The sequence below is a fragment of the Stegostoma tigrinum genome, chromosome 18, assembly GCF_030684315.1.
Source record: "Stegostoma tigrinum isolate sSteTig4 chromosome 18, sSteTig4.hap1, whole genome shotgun sequence".
In the NCBI taxonomy this organism is placed as follows: domain Eukaryota; kingdom Metazoa; phylum Chordata; class Chondrichthyes; order Orectolobiformes; family Stegostomatidae; genus Stegostoma; species Stegostoma tigrinum.
Genome location: NC_081371.1, coordinates 4,973,483 through 4,991,237, shown reverse-complemented (window position 1 = coordinate 4,991,237; position 17,755 = coordinate 4,973,483). Strand labels below are relative to the sequence as shown.

General features: G+C 43.1%; 1 protein-coding gene across 2 annotated transcripts in view; it reads right to left on the bottom strand.

Moving 5' to 3' along the window:
* large1 (LARGE xylosyl- and glucuronyltransferase 1) overlaps positions 1 to 17,755 on the bottom strand; it is a 427,164-nt gene that overhangs the window by 110,411 nt on the left and 298,998 nt on the right. For both annotated transcript variants that reach the window (XM_059652276.1, XM_059652277.1), the window contains exon 8: positions 4,402 to 4,514. In XM_059652276.1, the coding sequence (XP_059508259.1) occupies positions 4,402 to 4,514 (113 nt within the window). The remainder of the gene's footprint in view (positions 1 to 4,401; positions 4,515 to 17,755) is intronic.

The window sequence follows — 17,755 nt, the reverse complement described above, 5'->3', positions numbered from 1 at the left end:
TGAGAGTGCTAAAAAGGTAAAGAAGAAAGCATACAGCCAATGTCAAAATATTAGGATTTTTAAAATATGCATAACTTTAAAAAATTTATTCACAGGATGTGGGCATCACTGACTAGGGCAGCATTTATTACCCATCCCTAATTGCTCAGAAGGCAGTTGAGAGTCAATCACATTGCTGTGGGTTTGGAATCACATGTAGGCCAGACCATGTCAGGATGGCAGTTTCCTTCCTTAACGGACATTGGTGAACTGGATGGGTTTTTCCTGAAATGGACAATGGTTTCATTTTGAGATTCTTAAATCCAGACTTTTATTTTATTCAAATTCCACCATCTGCCATGGTGGGATTTGAGCCTGGGTCCACAGAACATTACCAGGATCTCTGGATTAATAGTCTCACGATAAAATCACTTGGCTGTCACCACCCCTGATAGCATTTTTAATTAACAAGCTTCCTGCTGTTTTGTAACTTGATTTAGGTCATTAGGATATACAACAATTTTTAACTCGCTGTGTAAGATCAGTTATTCTTAATCTGGAAATGGGGCAGATTTCAATAACTTTGAAGAATGGATTTTCATGAAAATTTCCATGGTTCTTGAAAGATGACGCTGAGGACCTGGAAGTTCTGCCCTCTATTCCAACAATTTGCAGACTTTGTTGGCGGTTGATGTGGGCAGGGCATGATTGCACAGGTGGGAAACCCAGAGCCATTTGAACTTAGTGCTGAATTCACATAGACACCCTTCTAGCTTCTTAACACATAGCAACAGAGGCCTAAACACTCGTAAGGGCAGATCAGGTCTGTTTATTTGACATGATCTGACCTTTTCTTCAAACACTCCAGTCTTCAAACATTAAAAAGAAAATGCAGGCTTCATTTGTCAGTAAGAGTTAACGAAAAGTTCTGTACTGGACTGCTTTCATTAGTAGCCTATCTGATTTAATTTACAGAGAAAAAAAATCTTAGCATAAGTCCACATATTTTACACAAAGGTCATTCGAAGTATTTTCTAAGTATTTACATCTACTACGTAAACGCGAACACATGGCTAGATTGCAAAAGTGACAATGATTTTGGCTGGGGTTCAGAATTCACAGTTTGATTTGTAGTTTGAAGAGGCTATTAAAGGATAGACTGTCTTTGATGTGGGTATGAGTAGGTTTGTTTGGTTTTAGTAGATATAATTTATCGTTATTAACCACTTATGGAGATTTAGAGGCTTCAAACTGTTTACATTAGGGATTTCTTCCACCATCAACTGTGCAGGAATGAAAGGTGTATTATTCTGTAACAAGTTTACTTCTTTTATCTCCATATGACTCCTGCAGTCTGCCCAATAGGGATACAGGATAAGTGGTTATTGAATAGTATGGAGGTGTATGAGAGTTGCATGGGGATGAATTGTAATGGCAGCAAGTGGAGGGTGAAATGGTGTGAAAAGGGAGGACTAGAAGGAACTTATAATTTCCAAAACTGAACCTGGGGCCACCTGTAGACTCATACAGTATGGACATGCCAACCATAATCCCAAATTAAACTAATCTCACCTGTCTGCTTTTGGCCTACTTCCCTCCAAACATTTCAGAAAAGGAGACCAAAACTGCACACAATATTCTAGGTGCCGCCTCACCAAGGCCTTGTACAACCACAACAATGCATCCCTGCTCTTGTACTTGAAACCTCTCGCAATGAAGACCAACATACCATTTGCTTACCTTCAGCAACTGGTGCACAAGGACACACAGGTCCTACTGCACACTCCCCCCTCCCAATTTACAGCCATTCAGTTAGCAAACTGCCACCTTGTTTTTGCTTCTGAAGTGAATAATCTCACATTTATGCAAATTATCCCACATCTCTCTGACTAGGACTCCACAACTGAACCGGAACTGCCTCCACTACTTATTCACTTCGGAGATACACTCTAATATTCCACTAGCCGTTTTCATTGCATTTTGTAGCTGTGCACTAGCTGCCTGTGATTTGTAAACCTGGAGACCTTGCTTATTTTCAGGACGAATGCACAGCTTCTCAATAAAAGCCAGAACTTAAAACTGCCACGTCCTCCTCCAGTCGTACACAGCAAAATCCTGCACTGCTCACTTTACCGCCATCATAAAATCTTAGCCCCCATATAGCCAATGTCCACTGTGGCTTCTCCCTGTTAAACTGGCCGAGTGTGAATAAACTCTGATTGTTCCGTCAACCCCTTCTGCTGCGGAATGGTACAACATCAATTTATTTTTTCTCCAAGCCTGACGGAATTAGATTGGGGAAGGATTCCACTCTGCACTTCACCTTCAAATGAAGTTGCATTTGATGTAGTTTCTCATACAGAGTTCAAAAGACTACACTATCTCAGCTCAGCCTAACTTTTATAGAATTAGGGGGGTTGTGCCAAGTGACCCAGTTAACCTCCCCATTACTGTTTCCTTTCTGAATATTATCCAGTCGTCCTTAATGATGTTAGATTATTGAACGATGTGCAATTCTAGCTGACATTTTTTGGCAGCAGGCTGATGGGATTGATGCTGAATTTGCATCTTGTTTGCTTTTGCTCCTTCTTGCAGACAAATGAAAGATTTGCATTTGTACAGGATGAATGAAGTGCTTTTAAGCGTAATTATTTTGGTAATGTAGGAAAAGTGGCAGCCAACTGGTGTGCAGCAAACTCTCGCAGACAGCGAATGTGTTAGTCACATGATCTGTTTTGTGAATCTGATGGAGGGATCTATATATTAGCCAGGGCACTGGGAAGAACTGCCCTGTTCTTCTTTAAGACCGTGCCAAGAGACATCTTGCATCCAGGTAAACGGGCCTTCAGTTTAATACCTCAGCTGAAAGCTGGCGCTTCTGACAGTGCAGCACTCCCTCAGTGCTGCATTGCAGTGCTAGCATTGGTTTTTAAATTTAATCCCTGGAGCAGAATTTGGACTCAGAAACTTGTAGCTCTGAGACAGGAGAGCTACCATCTGAAATATTTAATGGAGTGTCATATCAGTGCGGATTCAGCATTCTACCAGTTTCCCAGCTGAGAGTTCAGTCCTCCAACGTCTCACTAACTACATTACGTTTTTAATAATCAGCTAAACAGTGTGTTCCTAGCTCAAACCTTCATCTTTTTTGGACATAATGGACACAAATGAGGCCAAGTCTTTAAACAGCTGGTTCAAAAATGCATCATAATTGTAATGGATAATTTTTTTTAAAAGCACCTCAACTTTAATTATAGCTTTTCTCATCCTTCTCTTAAAAGGAGGCAGAAAACTTTCCTAGGTGACTTTGTTCTCACCATTGTTACTGTCACATATTGCCTCACAAGAGCTATCCTGCACTACACTGAACTCAGAGACTCCTTGTATCCCTCTGTCATACAGTCATAGAGTTGTATACACAGAAACAGACCCTTCGGTCCAACATTCCATGCCAACCAGGTATCCTAAGTTAATCTAGTCTCACTTGACAGCATTTGGCCCATAACTCTCTAAACCCTTCTTATTCATGTACCCATCCAGATGTCTTTTAATGTTGTTATTGTACCAGACTCCACCACTTCCTCTGGCATACATACACTACCCTCTGTGTGAAAAAGCTGCCCCTTAGGTTCCCTTTAAATCTTTCCCCTCTCACCTTAAACCTATACTTTCTAGGTTTGGACTCCCCTACCCTGGGAAAAAGACCTTGGCTATTCACCCTTTCCACGCCTCTCATGATTTTATAAACCTGTACAAGGTCTCCCCTCAGCCTCCGATGCTCCAGGGAAAATAGCCCCAGTCTACTCAGCCTCTCCCTATGGCTCAAACCCTCTGACCTCAGCAACATCCTTATAAATCTTTTCTGCACCCTTTCAAGTTTATCAACACCTTTCCTGAAGCAGGAAGACCTGAAGTGAATGCAGCATTCCAAAAGTGGCCTAACCAATGTCTTGGACAGCTGCAACATGACATCTCAAGTATGCAACTGTGTACTAATCAATGCAATGGGGATCACAAAACTGTAACTGGACCTTGCAACTGGGTAGAACCTGTCACTGGGTGAAGAAGTGAGTCTTGGGTCACCTTCATGGGAATGTGATTCCCGGGTAGTGTTTCCGTGTATAATGAGGGGTGTGTGCACTTACACTGCATTGTGAACAACTGATAGCCCAAAGAGGGGAAGAGCAAAGAAAACTGTAAAGGAAGCGGTGAGCTCAACAAACATTTTTTTTAAATTCTGAGATTTCAGCTAAGGTATAGGAAGATTCAGAATGGTCAAAACCAGCAAATCAAAGTCCTCTCTTTCCCTAATTGTTCCGATGAGGGGATTGATTGTCTAGCCCAGTCTCTCTGCACTACCACATTGTGAAAGGGGCTCACTGTAGCGTCCTGAGAGAATATCCTAGCAACATGTTTGCGTACCTGATCAGCCAGTGAAGTGGACAACATGTTCATCAGTTCCCGCTCCGCAGTCAAACGCCACATCTGCTCCCATTTCATTTTCCGCAATTTGTCCAGCAGCAACAAAATCACACCTGAGAGACACAGGAACATTTTCTATTGAAGAAAAGACCACAAAAAGTCCAGGGAGAAAAATCTGAGGGTTGCTGCCGCTTGTACCCTGACTAGGAAAACGATGAGTTCCACATCTGGGGACAGGTTCTACAGGATAGGGAGTCCCTCTAAATATCACGCTTCTCAGCAGTATCCTCAGCACCACTGCCCATGGCTTTTTATTAAAATAGTCCAATGTCCTGGATTGATTCACCTTTCTTGGGCCCTGCTTCTAGCTACTGAGCATTCTCCTATGTATAGAAATAGTTTCTCTGTGTAGCTTTCAAATTTGACCTGTAGAATTGATGAGCTTCAAGCAAGTTGTCCAAACAGCAAACTGTAATTTCTTATTGATCGTTGTAATCAAATAAAAATGCACCAATTAATCTTGACGTCAGTCTTAAATTTGTCCTCCCTATTCAAAAGAAACAAAACCAAGTCCCATTACATTGAACTTCAATACAGCTAGTCAGCTTCTATTAGCCCCCATTCAATTGAATTGTTTCAGATTAAATTAGCTCCCATTGTGCTGTGTGGGTATCCATTGCATGAAACCAATTTCTGCTCCATCCCACTGTATACATTGCAATACATTAGATTACAATCAATCCCATTACGCTATGGTGTACATTTTCAGTGTCCTCTATTGGAAAATGTTAATTAGAGGAAAACTGGACGCAATACATGCCCTGCCTTGGGCTCAGCTGAGAATTCAGAATATCGACCTGACTATTCCAACATGGAATCATAAAATTGTTGTAAAACAGGAAAAAGCCATTCAGCACACAATGTGTGCACTACCTTTCTGCAAGAGCATATCAGCTAGTCCTGATTCAAAACCTTCCCCTGCTCCCCTTCAAATAATTAACCAATCTCCTTTGGAAAGTCATGGCTAGGTCTACCTCCTGTAGCGACTGTAAGGAGGTCAGCCAGCTGGACGTCATAGAATATGACCAGATCAACTGATTGAACAGGGAGCCCTGACTGCCATATAAAAAGGATGAGTGTCAGAGATACTGGGCAGGCAATAGCCGAGTGGTATTATTGCCGGATTGTTAATCCAGTTGATGTTCTGGCGTCCTGGGTTCAAATCCTGCTATAGCAGTTGTTGGATTCAATAAAAAAATCTGGAATTAAGGGTTTCATGATAACTGAAACTGTTGTCAATTGTCAGGGGGAAAAGAAACATCCAGTTCACTAGTGCCCTTTAGGGAAGGAAGCTGCCTGGTCGGGCTTACATGTGACTCCAGACCCAGAGCAATGTGGCTGGCCCTTAAATTACCCTCTGGGAAATAAATGCTGGCCTAACCAGTGTTGCCCTCATCCACATCAACATTTTAAACAAAACCTCTGGGCCTGACTCAGTATCAGGCAGTACTGTCGTCAAGGACAGTTTACTGACTTGGTGAATGGGGTACCAGCCTCTGTGAAGTTATTATACCTCAATCACCCTCTCAGGGAGGCACCCAAACATTTGCTCCGTGAAGAGATCTTTCCTCATGCTGCCTCACTGCCTTAAGTTGCTGTGCAATGTTTCCCATCAAAGGGACTGCCTTCTTCTCCCTGTCTGATCTGACCAGATGGTTTTGAACGCCTTGATCTCCTACCAATAGAATTTTAGAATCTGTATCAAAATATACTGGAGCATTTCCTGATTACGTTGGACAGAATTCCATTTGTAAAAGCAAATGAAAAGAACTGAAGGGATGATTTGGAATATTTTCCACTCCATATCCTGATGCGCTTTCCTGCATCCTACCAATGGAGGGTAATTTGAATTGCAGTCAATGTGACAGTAATATGTGCACGGCAAAGTGCAGACTGTTTTGGACCCACTTGTGGCTGAGGTGGGAGCAGCTGTAAAATTCCAGGCCGGAAACTTTCCCTCATCTGGCTGCCCATGTGTAGCCTGATGCTGAATGAAGGGAGACCCCCAGGGTAGGTCTGGGAAGCTCTCCCGGCCTTGCACTAACTCAGATGCTTAGGTAGCTAATTTAAGTGTCACCTCATAGAATCATAGACTCCCTACAGTGTGGAAATAGGCCCTTCGGCCCAACAAGTCCACACTGACCCTTGCAGCATCCTACCCAGATCCATTCCCCCTATAATCCACTAAATCTACACCTCCCTGAACACTACAGCAATTTAGCATGACCAATCCACCTAGCCTACACATCTTTGGACTGTGGGAGGAAACCGGAGCACCCGGAGGAAACCCACGCAGACATGGGGAGAACGTGCAAACTCCACACAGACAGTCGACCGAGGGTGGAATTGAACCGGGGTCCCTGGCGCTGTGACGCTGCAGTGCTAACCACTGAGCCACCATGCCACCCCTCATCACCCCTGTCCCCTGGTTAGGAGGAGGATGGGAGTAGCGTCTGGTAGAAAACCTGGGAACTAAATCTGCTATGGCCTCTGGCTGGGAAGTCAAAGTCTTGACGAGAGTGGGGCTTAACTCCTTCCTGGGCCCTCTGTCCTTCTCCTTCAGAGGCCTTTCACTTCACCCACACCTCCTTGCCCCATTCCCTTTTCTCCATATCCTCCCCCTCTCCATTCTAACCTGGGTATGCCAGTGCCCACCCCTTTGACTCCCACCCACTACCCACCACCAATCTTCCAGGGATTGCTATCCTGATGGGAAGCCCCAGTGTTATTGTCATCCATCTCCTGGCTCTTCTTGGAGTGACTCCCAAGTAATGGCTACCATGGCTTGTTCCAAGATGGCGGCGAGCTCTCAGAAACGGGCTGTTCTCTCCAACGTGGGGAATGGAAGGGGGAGGCAGCAGACCCTGAACCACTTGTCTCCCCTCTGGGCATTAACCTGCTTCAGGACGGCCCACCGGAGGTGGGTAGGGTGCAGAGACAAAGGAGGAGGAATTACCTAGCGACTTCTCGGGCGACAGAATGCTGAATCCCACTGCCTGTGAAATCCTGCCCCAAAACGCAGTGTGGTCACGCCCAGGTAGTCAGCTCTAACAATAGTGGTTGGGAACTGAATGTTTGTCAGGCACTAGAGAGAGAAAATACCCCTCCCCCTTTGAGATAGCATCACTGGATCATTTCATGAACAGGGCCAATGTGTCTCAGTTTGAGGTCTCATCGGAATAACAGTACCCTTAGCAATGATGAGCTTCCTTGCTATTACATAATGATACACCATTCATTCAGACCCATTAAATTCCATTTCTGAGCTACTGCAAAGGAGGAAGCCCAGCTTTCTAGTTCCTAGCACAGCCAGCATGGTTTTCCTCTGGTTGAAATGACTGGGCAGAGTGTTACTACTAGTTAAATGCAGCAACTTGGCTTCTGGCGCCGAGCGTTCTAACCATACAAAATCTTCAATGCATAACAGCCACAGCCTGGAATAGTCCCCGCTATCTCCCTTTGAATGCAATTCTGAAGAATCTAATCCTTTCGCATGGCCCTTTCCACAAGTTGGAGCTCAGATTAGCCAGCTGGTATTTCTTACCTGAGGAAAGGGCCACTGGAGCCGAAACGTGAACTCTGATTTTTTTTTTCTTCACAGATGGTGCCAGATCTGCTGGGCTTTTCCAGCAGCTTCTGTTCTTGTCCCTTCATTCACTCCTCTGGCCTCAACCACTTCCTATGGCACAGTTTTAAAATTAGAGCGTTCCCTTTTAAGTTGGACCTGAGAAGAATCTTGATTCTCTCAAGAGGGCTATGTGACTTAAGGGAGTCTGCCTCAGGAGGCAGTAGAGACGGAGTCATTGAATATCTTTAAAGGTGGTATTATGTAGATTCTTGTCAGCCAACAGGAATCCTGTTACAATGATACGGAGGGAGAAAGAGAACAAAACTGTCCAAATTTATAAAGGTTACTAAATTGAGAAGGACTATAAATGACAGCTAACAGACTGATGAAAAGCAGACAGCAACAAATAATTTGAGGAGCTAGACTGATGACTGGCAGTAGGCATTCAATACGGGCTAGTACAAAATTGTTACAGTGGTCAAGGTTACTAAACAGTAGCAATATAACAACGGTGAGAACAATGCTGGTGAACAGTTTGTAAATCCATCAGGTTTGACGCGCAGCAGCTGTAAAGAGGGGAAATTGTATCTTGGGCTGTGGAGGAAGAGAATGAGGGCACCAATGCACTGATATTATTCCAAATAAGGGATCTGGAGCTGTATTTAATCACTTGAACTAAGGGGAGAGGCTGCAAGAGCTCACAATATTCTTTTTGAGCTAATTCCTATTGTATCACAGTGAGGGACTATAACTAATCCAACCTGATGCCTTCATTTCAATGGATCTGAGTCAAACAATGAAAGAACTGAAGGGGAAGTAAGTTGTTCTGTGCACAAAAGATAAAAGCCAGCAATTTGATTAACATCAAGAGACATGAGTTGTAGATCCAGGAATTGGATTGGTTTCAACGTACAACTTATTCTTCACGAATTCCCCTCAGATGTAATCCAGTTTACAATCTTCATGGTACAGCTTCCTGAATTCATTGCACATTAAATCAAGAAGCTGGAAGAAATTCTCAACTGTAACAAATATGGTAAGGCTTTAGCTCCAGTCCTGCGCCATTTAGCACCAGGCCAGCCTTTCATTTTCTGCTTGAACAATGCCCGTGTAACTCCAGAAGAAAAACAGCACATGACGAAGCATATTTGATGGACCAAATCCTATGTGAGTGAAGATCACAACTGCTCTCTTAGACAAAAGAAAAGATATCACAAGAATTAGTGTTAATGCTTCCATGTGTGTATTTGGCTTCTGTTCTTGTGACAAGTGATAGGGCCTATAATCGGCTCATTCCCCTAACAGGTCAATGCAGTGAGTAACAAAACTACTTAAGGCTGGGCTTGATCTCTGTCCTGCCCTTGGTTTGCAGATGTCAGACCAAGATTGAATGCCAAAATGTCTCTCAGCATCACTAAGTCAGATACAGGAAGATTGGCTGGGTTTTGCTGCTCCTGGTAGCTGTAATACAAATTCTTCTACTCCTCACTAGAATGTGCCCGTACATGGGAACTGAGCAGCGACGCCTTCCACATTCAAACGGCCATGCCAACATACAGATTGAGCAAAGGACTAGATCAATGCCCAAAGGACTCAGTTACAAGACAGGAGGGAACGGGTAAAGAGTTTGGCAGAGTTTTTCATATGGTACCTGTACAAACATTCAGTGAGGGTCTGACAGAGATTAATGCAATTCATTCACTGATATAGTTGAGTTGTATGCGTAATATCTGCGTAGGAATGGTTTTGGACGTGTGCATGCCACCGATGCTGGAAGTCTCTGAGGTAACGACAGAGTAAGGGTCGCCTTTGAGATTCAGCATCCCATTTCCAAAACAGTTCCTACAAAGCCTTCCTACAGGGAGACGTTTTATCCCTTCCCAAGCCAGGGAGTGGAGAATCTTTCTTTCTTTTGCTTCGGTGTTAAAAGAGAAGCTATGGTTCCAATTAGACTCTTTGCAAGTTGAGGCTCACTTTAAGGATGCCATTACAGAAAATCAGCAGGTGGCCTTCAATGTGCGAGAACTTTATTTGTACAATTTGTTTCTGAGGCCAGAGGGCATAAGTTTGAAGTGAGGAGCACGTGGTATAGAAGAGATTGGAGACAAAAAAGATTTTCACCCAGAAGACGGTACAAATATGGAACATGCTGCCTGAGAGAGACGGGCACTCTCACAACATTTCAGAAGCATCTGGAAGAGCACTAAAAATGCCAGGGCATAGTGAGCTATGGACCAAGTGCAGGTGCATGAGATTAGTGTAGTCAGGTGTTTGTGGGTTGACATTGACATGATGGGCCGAAGGACCTGTTTCTAAGCTGTATGGCTCAATGATACTGTCAATGCAAGTATTCCTTCAGTATGGAAAAGAATTTCTTTGTAAGCTCAACAAGGTGAAAACACATCCTTCCAAGCTCCCCAAATGAAAAAAATTATACTTTTTAAGAGCTTGATTGTCAATTGTGACTGCAATGCCCTTGTTAAACAAAAGCTAGAGAGCCAAGTAAGAAGGTCAGACAATAAGCACTGGGGTCATTTCTACACATACAGAACTGAAAAGGAGATGGCAGAGGGGTGACCTAATGCAGGTTGTAAGAGACATTTTTTTTATTTTTGGGCTACGGACTGAAAATGTGAACATGGACATTGCTTTAAAAAAGAACCTACAAGAAGTTGTTCACAGCATTGGAAAAAAACAAGTGAAGCTCCCTGATGTACAAGTGGCAATGTTGCTTTCTGGGGACCTTAAGTCCAGACACATGGGAACCTTCAGATGTAAATGAGAACAGAGAAGTACAAAACCTCTAATTCTGATGCATCAATTTTCTCTCTCCCTGTTTTTCTGATGTTATTCTCTCCAATTCTCTGTCAAAAATAAAGCACAAAACCAAATTCTAGGTTACTGAGGAATAAACTGAAAATCTAAAGACAACCAGAAAGACCCAGGTCCAACCAACTAATGAACTAAAGACTGACCATTGCTGTATGGATAGGATTGTGATATCCACCAAAGAATTGAGGACTGGGAAACCAGCCTGCCTAGTTTTGAATTTCAGTCCAGCGATACAGGACTGTTTTCATCTGACTCATGTTTCCTGGCCACCCATAAATATATGTTTTTTTCCTGTTTTCTGTGTGTGTGCAAAAGAGAGAGAGAATGGGTGTGTGGGCGGGTAAGAGAGAGCTCAAGTGAGAAAATGAGTATATGTTCTGTTCGTATTAAAATTAAAAGTGTTACAACGAGGAGCTTTTTTTTGGTATGGCTCTTGAAGAAACCCAGTGTGTTCACGGAGTTCAGCCAAAGGCATTTTTTGGCAATTCCATTACGTGTTTACATTTGCGGCAATGCGCAAAAATAGCGGAGTTTGATTTTCAGCACAACACCTCAGTGAGTTGTGACGAAGTCTTCAGGACCATAAAATGATGTGATAGGACAGGCACAGAAAAGGTGTGTCCATGTGTTTGGGGGAAGAACAAAACCAGAAATCAGTGACATCAGATACGAACATTAACCCTGCTGCAATCAATAACGAGCTGCGTAATGAATCCAGGAGACACTTCCTTGGCCAAACTCACTGCCACAAAATGCAACCAATAGATAAAACGCATAACTACATTTAAAAGTTAAATAATGGAATAAAGGAAGAGTATGTTGATGGGGAGAGGTCAACTAGGTTGGTGGAGGCTTGGGTGCGGAATGATTATCAAAATAGAGTTTAGGGTTGAATGGCCTGTTCCTGCACCATACATTTGTGGTCAATATTGCTGTGCCCTTGCCAAAATAACGGCAGGATTAAACTAATCAACTGAGCACTTCTTTTCCCAGAAGATGCTGCTGCTGATTTGCCATGTCAAGGGGAGCGCTCCAGGCACACTGGGTGCCAGAGGAGAGCTTTGTGTACCATCTTGACAATGCACATCTTGTACATCCAGTCTATTCAAACTGACAGTTGACTGAAACTGGAAGAAACAGGGATGTTAACCTTTAGATCCTCTGGGAGGAGCAGAAAGGAAACACGAAAGCAACATTATGAATACATCTGCCTGCTGTCTCTGTTGACAGCAGATTAAAGATGAAATTCCCTTGTGGCTCCACAGCGCATCATCGGTGAGAAGTCTCGCTTACTCTCTGAAACGTATTCTTGTAAAATCAAAGAACCCTAGCTGGTTTGTAATCTCCAGCATTCAGTCCCTTAAAAACGAGGGTAACCCTGCCCTCATCCAGTCCATTTGCTAAAAACATTGCTGATTTCTTGTGGCAAATCTGTTTTGTCAGAATATTGCACAGAAGTTTGTCATTCATTCTCACTGCTAAAATTTCATGGCTGAGCTAACTTCTATTTCGTTGGATTTAATAACGTGGAGGTGCCGGTGTTGGAAAGGGGTGGACAAAGTCTGAAGTCACGCGACACCACGTTGCAGTCCAACAGGTTAATGTGAAATCACAAATTTGAAATCGAGCGCTGATTCTTCAAAGTCTGATGACATCTCATTTCACAAGACGAAGGAGAAGTGCTTTGAAAGCTTGTGATTTCAAATTAACCTGTTGGACTACAACCTGTTGTTGTGTGACTTATGACGTTGGATTTTTAGCCACTGGGCTGTCACTTGGCCCAGAGTCATTCTTCCATCATCCCCTCAGGGAGAATATCCTGTCACCAGAGGCTGTTGAACAATCAGAGGGCCTGTTGCACTCTTGGGCCAGCAGCATCACTGGGCCAAAAACAGAAGTTGCTGGAAAAGCTCAGCAGGTTTGGAAACATCTATGAAGAAAAAAATCAGAGCTAATGTTTTAGGTCTGGTGACCCTTCCTCAGAACAGCATCAGTGGGGGCTGAGTGCACTGCTGGGATTGCAGGATGTCCCCAACAACGGTTTCCCAACGGAGCTGAATGAGAAGGTAAATTCAGGTCTTTTGCGAGGACCCAGATGAGTGAAACACTCGCATTGGCCGGAGAGGCCCTGTCGGAGCCTACCATTGGTAGACTTCCAGCCACCTTCCATTTTGCTGCTGAAAAGTGGAGGCAGGCAGGCAATAGGCACTAAATATCCACCACAGCACCAATTTTACAGCCCCACTGCTTACTGACCCTCTGCTAGGAGGATGCGGAGACTGTGTGTAAGGTTTACACTTTGAATGTCAATGGACCATTTTGATGCAGATTGGTACAAGCTATGCAGGTTCTGTGTACAATCTCCTGGTGGGTAAGCTTAAGTTCATCTGCATTCAAATATTTCCTTTAATGTCTTCCTCAGAGTTAAGACTGGATTGTTTCTTGCTCATCATTTCATTTGCCCTTCAAACATCACCCTGGGAACCCTGCTTGCAAATTGTTTGGTCTATGAGTGCACTTCATCTAATTAAACTCTGAGGCAGGCACATAGTTGCAAGCGGTTGCTGACCTTTCTTCACGGAAAGCCTTGTGGTGGTTGTTTATCTCCTTCCATTTCCATTAGCCTGACTCAGCTCTCTGAACATCTCCAGCATTGTCAGATCTGAACTTTGACCTTGATTGATTTGTCTTAATCAATGATCCTGACTCACTTGGCACTACCAGTGTGCATTCTGGAAGACTAGCAAATCTTTGTTTTGTTTTTAAACTTTCTCTTTCTTCCAGACCTTCATTTTGGTCTGTGGGAAGAATTTGGACTATAGGTTTCCCCGCTCTCTCTACGTCAGATTTCTTCTCTCGAACAAAAGATGTACATAATACTGACAGTTTCTGTGCAATCTGCACTCCTTACATGAATGAACCTGGAGTCTTTACAACAATGCCTCCTCACCTCGGTGGTTTCTCACCATGCCTTTTAATCAATATTTGAACTGTCTTAAGTTTTCTGCCTGGAGTATCACAATGTATTTTCACATTGTCTTACTTTACTCTTGCTTTGCAATTAGCTGTTGGTTTAAGCAAATTATGTCTTGCTGGGAACATGCTTAAACACTACCAAGTGTAGACTGTGGGATTATCCTGTAAAAGAACAGTGAATTGTCTTGCCTGAGTCAAACAAAATCACACACATTATTGCCTGATTTGTAACTGAGTGAATGCTTCTGTAAAGACTTATTTACAATCTATTCCATGCTGGGTCATGCGGTGGTATTCTGGTGTGCTTGATTCTATTCTTACTTCTAAATATTTTAGTTTTTCTGACACAAATCATGAGCTGTTTTCTGACACTAATTCTTCTGACACTCAATAAATTTCAACCCATCTTATCAAAACCTCAATTGTTTGGCATTTGGCATACTGGATAGCGACACAACATTTATCACAGAATCCCTATTAAGCAAGAAAGAGGCCATTCAGCTCAGTGACCCTTCACCGACCCTCCAAACAGCATCCTAACCAGACGTCAACACGCAACACTATCCCATTAACCCTGCTTTTAGCATGGCCAATCCACCTAGCCTGCACATCTTCAGACTATGGGAGGAAACTGGAGCACCAGGCCGAAACCCACACAGACATGGGGAGAATGTGCAAACTCCACACAGGCAATCGCCCGAGGGTGGACTTAAACCTGGCATTAGCCACTGTGCTATGCCACTAGATGAGGTGCTCTTTCCCTCACTCTTCAAAGGAATTAGTATGTACTGGTTCCCATAGTATTCTTGTGTTCCATCGTGCTGGGGCTATTTCTGAACCTAAAACTTGCTTCACAATTTAAATCACAAACTCTTTCAAAATCTCTATCCACAAAAAAATCCACTTTTCCCATCAAGCTATCAGCATCTCCCTCTGTTTCATTTGAAACAATCTAAATTCTCTCTGAATCACTTGCATTGTTTCAATTATTGATCCCTCTTTTCTCGAGAAATCCTGTCCAGTCTGCTCATCTATTTTAGAGCCCGTGCCCCCATACTGTGAACTGTTGCTCTGTGCTACCTGGCTAGTGAGCCATGCAACAACTGGCTTCCTTCAAATTGATCAGATATCCTTAATCTCCAAACATCCCTTTTGTCTCCTTTCAAACACGGAGACAACACTTTTGATCCATGCTTCTCCAGCACCATCTCCCTTCATTTCTTCTACTTAAACCCTATCGGCTGTCTCAATGTGTCACCATCCATTAAGAAAGGATTTATTGGTTCCAAATTTATTGGCTTGGTACACATCTTATTGGTTGCAGGCTGTTGTTCAACGTGGTGAATCTGTATTGGACTCATTTTCTTCCGTCTTCATTTTGCTTTTCTCTGTGCTGGAAGAGGGAACTTGATGGTAACACAGAATGCCTCCATCCTGTGTAGTTCTAGTACTCTTAGTATGGACTAATTTCTCAGAGTCATAGGGCTGTATGACACAGAAACAGACCCTACGGCCCAACTCGTCCATGCTGACCAGATATCTTAAATTAATCCAGTCCCATTTGCCAGCATTTGACCCATATCCCTCTGTACCTTTCCTATTCATATACCCATCCAGATGCCTTTTACATGTTGTCATTGTCCTAACCTCCACTGCTTTCTCTAGCAGCTCATTCAATACACACATCTACCACTCTGTGTGAAAACATTGACCCTCAAGTCCATTTTAAATCTTTCCCCTCTCACCTTAAACTACGCCCTTTAGTGTTGGGCTCTCATTCCCTGAGGAAAAGACCTTGGTTACTCACTCTATCTATGCCCCTCATGGCTTTACTGATGTTCATTTCTATCCTAGTACTTACTTTACAATAAAACCAATGAATGCATTTTGAAGAAAAATGCAAACTGGTTGGTGCAATTGAGTAATCATAATGCCTACATCCGAGGCTTGTTTTTGAATCCAGCTTAGCCTGATCTGTTAAAAAATCTCCTCTGTCTTCTCCCTCTAAGCATCTGAAATTAAAAGGTTTGGGCTGTCTCTATTTGGCCTCAGGTGTCTCGCAAATGTTCCATGACTGTTCCTCTGAAGTTCGCTTTGGAGCTAAGTACATCTACTCCAGTTTGCAACTTAATTTCATGCTGTATCTGATGTTGTTCCAATCCCAGCACTAGTGTCACGCGAACTGATGAGCAAATCAACATTTAATTATTAGTGACTTCGGTGGATGCCAACTTACGCAGAAATCCATCAAAAATTATTAATCAATAAAACCTAGATTGTCCACTTCAGTTTTTTTCAGACAACACAAGTACAAAATGTTCTGAATTTCCAGCCTTCAATTGGCCAACAACTTAAATTTATGATGAAAAATAAAATCAAGTGACTGGGTGCAGAAGGTCTACCAATTTGAGGTCTTGGGATTTGAAGAGAGCCTTGAAGCCAAATTTTTGGACCATTCTGCTTGAGTCTACTGTTTTAAATGACGGGCTGTTACACACTGAAATTGGAGTTATGCTATCGTGAGTCAACTGGCAAAACTATTCGGATGCAAGAAGTGGAAAAAACCGTTTACACACTGCTTAGTAGACATAGAATCATAGAACCCTACAACGTGGAAGCAGGCTATTTGGCCCATTGAGGTTACACTGACCCACTGAGAAGCATCCCACCCAGACCCACATCCCTACCGACGCAGGTTAACTTGCATTTCCCATGGGTAACCCACCAGTCTGCACACCCCTGGACATTATGGGCAATTTATCTTGGCCAATCCATGTAACATGCACATCTTCAGACTGTGGGAGCACACCAGAGCACCTGGCGGAAACTCACGCAGAACACATTGAACAGCAACATGCCACAGGATTTCACTGAACACAAAATTTGCTGACACCTCCCTGACATTTGGTGCATGGCTTGGGAATGCTTTAGTGTGGGTGTGGTTTGCTGTTGATGTTAGTTAGGGTGTTGGGTGCTTTGGGATGGGTGAGTGCAATTTGGTGTAAAAACAGGTAGATTGATGTGAACGTTTGTGATTGTGTGTGTGTGTGTGTGTGTGTGTGTGTGTGTGTGTGTGTACGTGTGTGTGTGTGTGTGTGTGTGTGTACGTGTGTGTATGTGTGTGTGTTTAGTGCAGAAAGGAGGGGTTTAGTCTGAATCAGTATCATTTACAGTAAGCCTTCTGAGTTAAAACCCCTTCTCCAGACACAACAATTCCAACAACCACTTTCCCAAGATTTTATTGTCTTTGTTTCATAAATTGCAACTTGTCCAAAGCTTGTTTTTAAACTTCCTTGACTCCATCCTCATTAACTCCCAACAGAATGCTGTCCCTGAATCTATGACAGCTCAATTTTTACTCATACTCTCAACTTTTCCATTACTTCCAAGATATCTTCTGGCTTTGCACAGCCTTCCGAATGGTTTGCTCCTACAGTTCTTATCTTTCATTTGTCACCTCCTCCTCCTCTGGTTCCAGCGACTACTGAGAGAATCTCCTGTCATGTTTCTGTTGCATTCTTGAAACGTCTCTGGCATTTTACCACCCGTTCGATGACCCAGGCGTTGGGCGATGTGGTCGAGTACCAGATATGGGTACTTTTGTGAAAGGCCTTGGCAAACGTAAATGTGATTGGCAGCTTTGATAAAATGTGCTCTGTTCAGCAATTCTTGAGCATGAGAAATCTCTCCGTTTCTTTTAACCAATCTTTCCCCTTGATATTTGCATAAATTTAACCTGCAAGTTGTAAGGTTTTTAACGTTACACCCACCCTCTGCCTTTAAGATGAACCATTAGAGTTATACTTCATTTGCTCTTCTCACTGCCCATTGCAAAGAGGTGCAAGAGATGCCCTCCCCTCTATTGCAGATAGTATTTTACACGCAAGGACATCAATAAAACAGATGGCCCGGTCATTT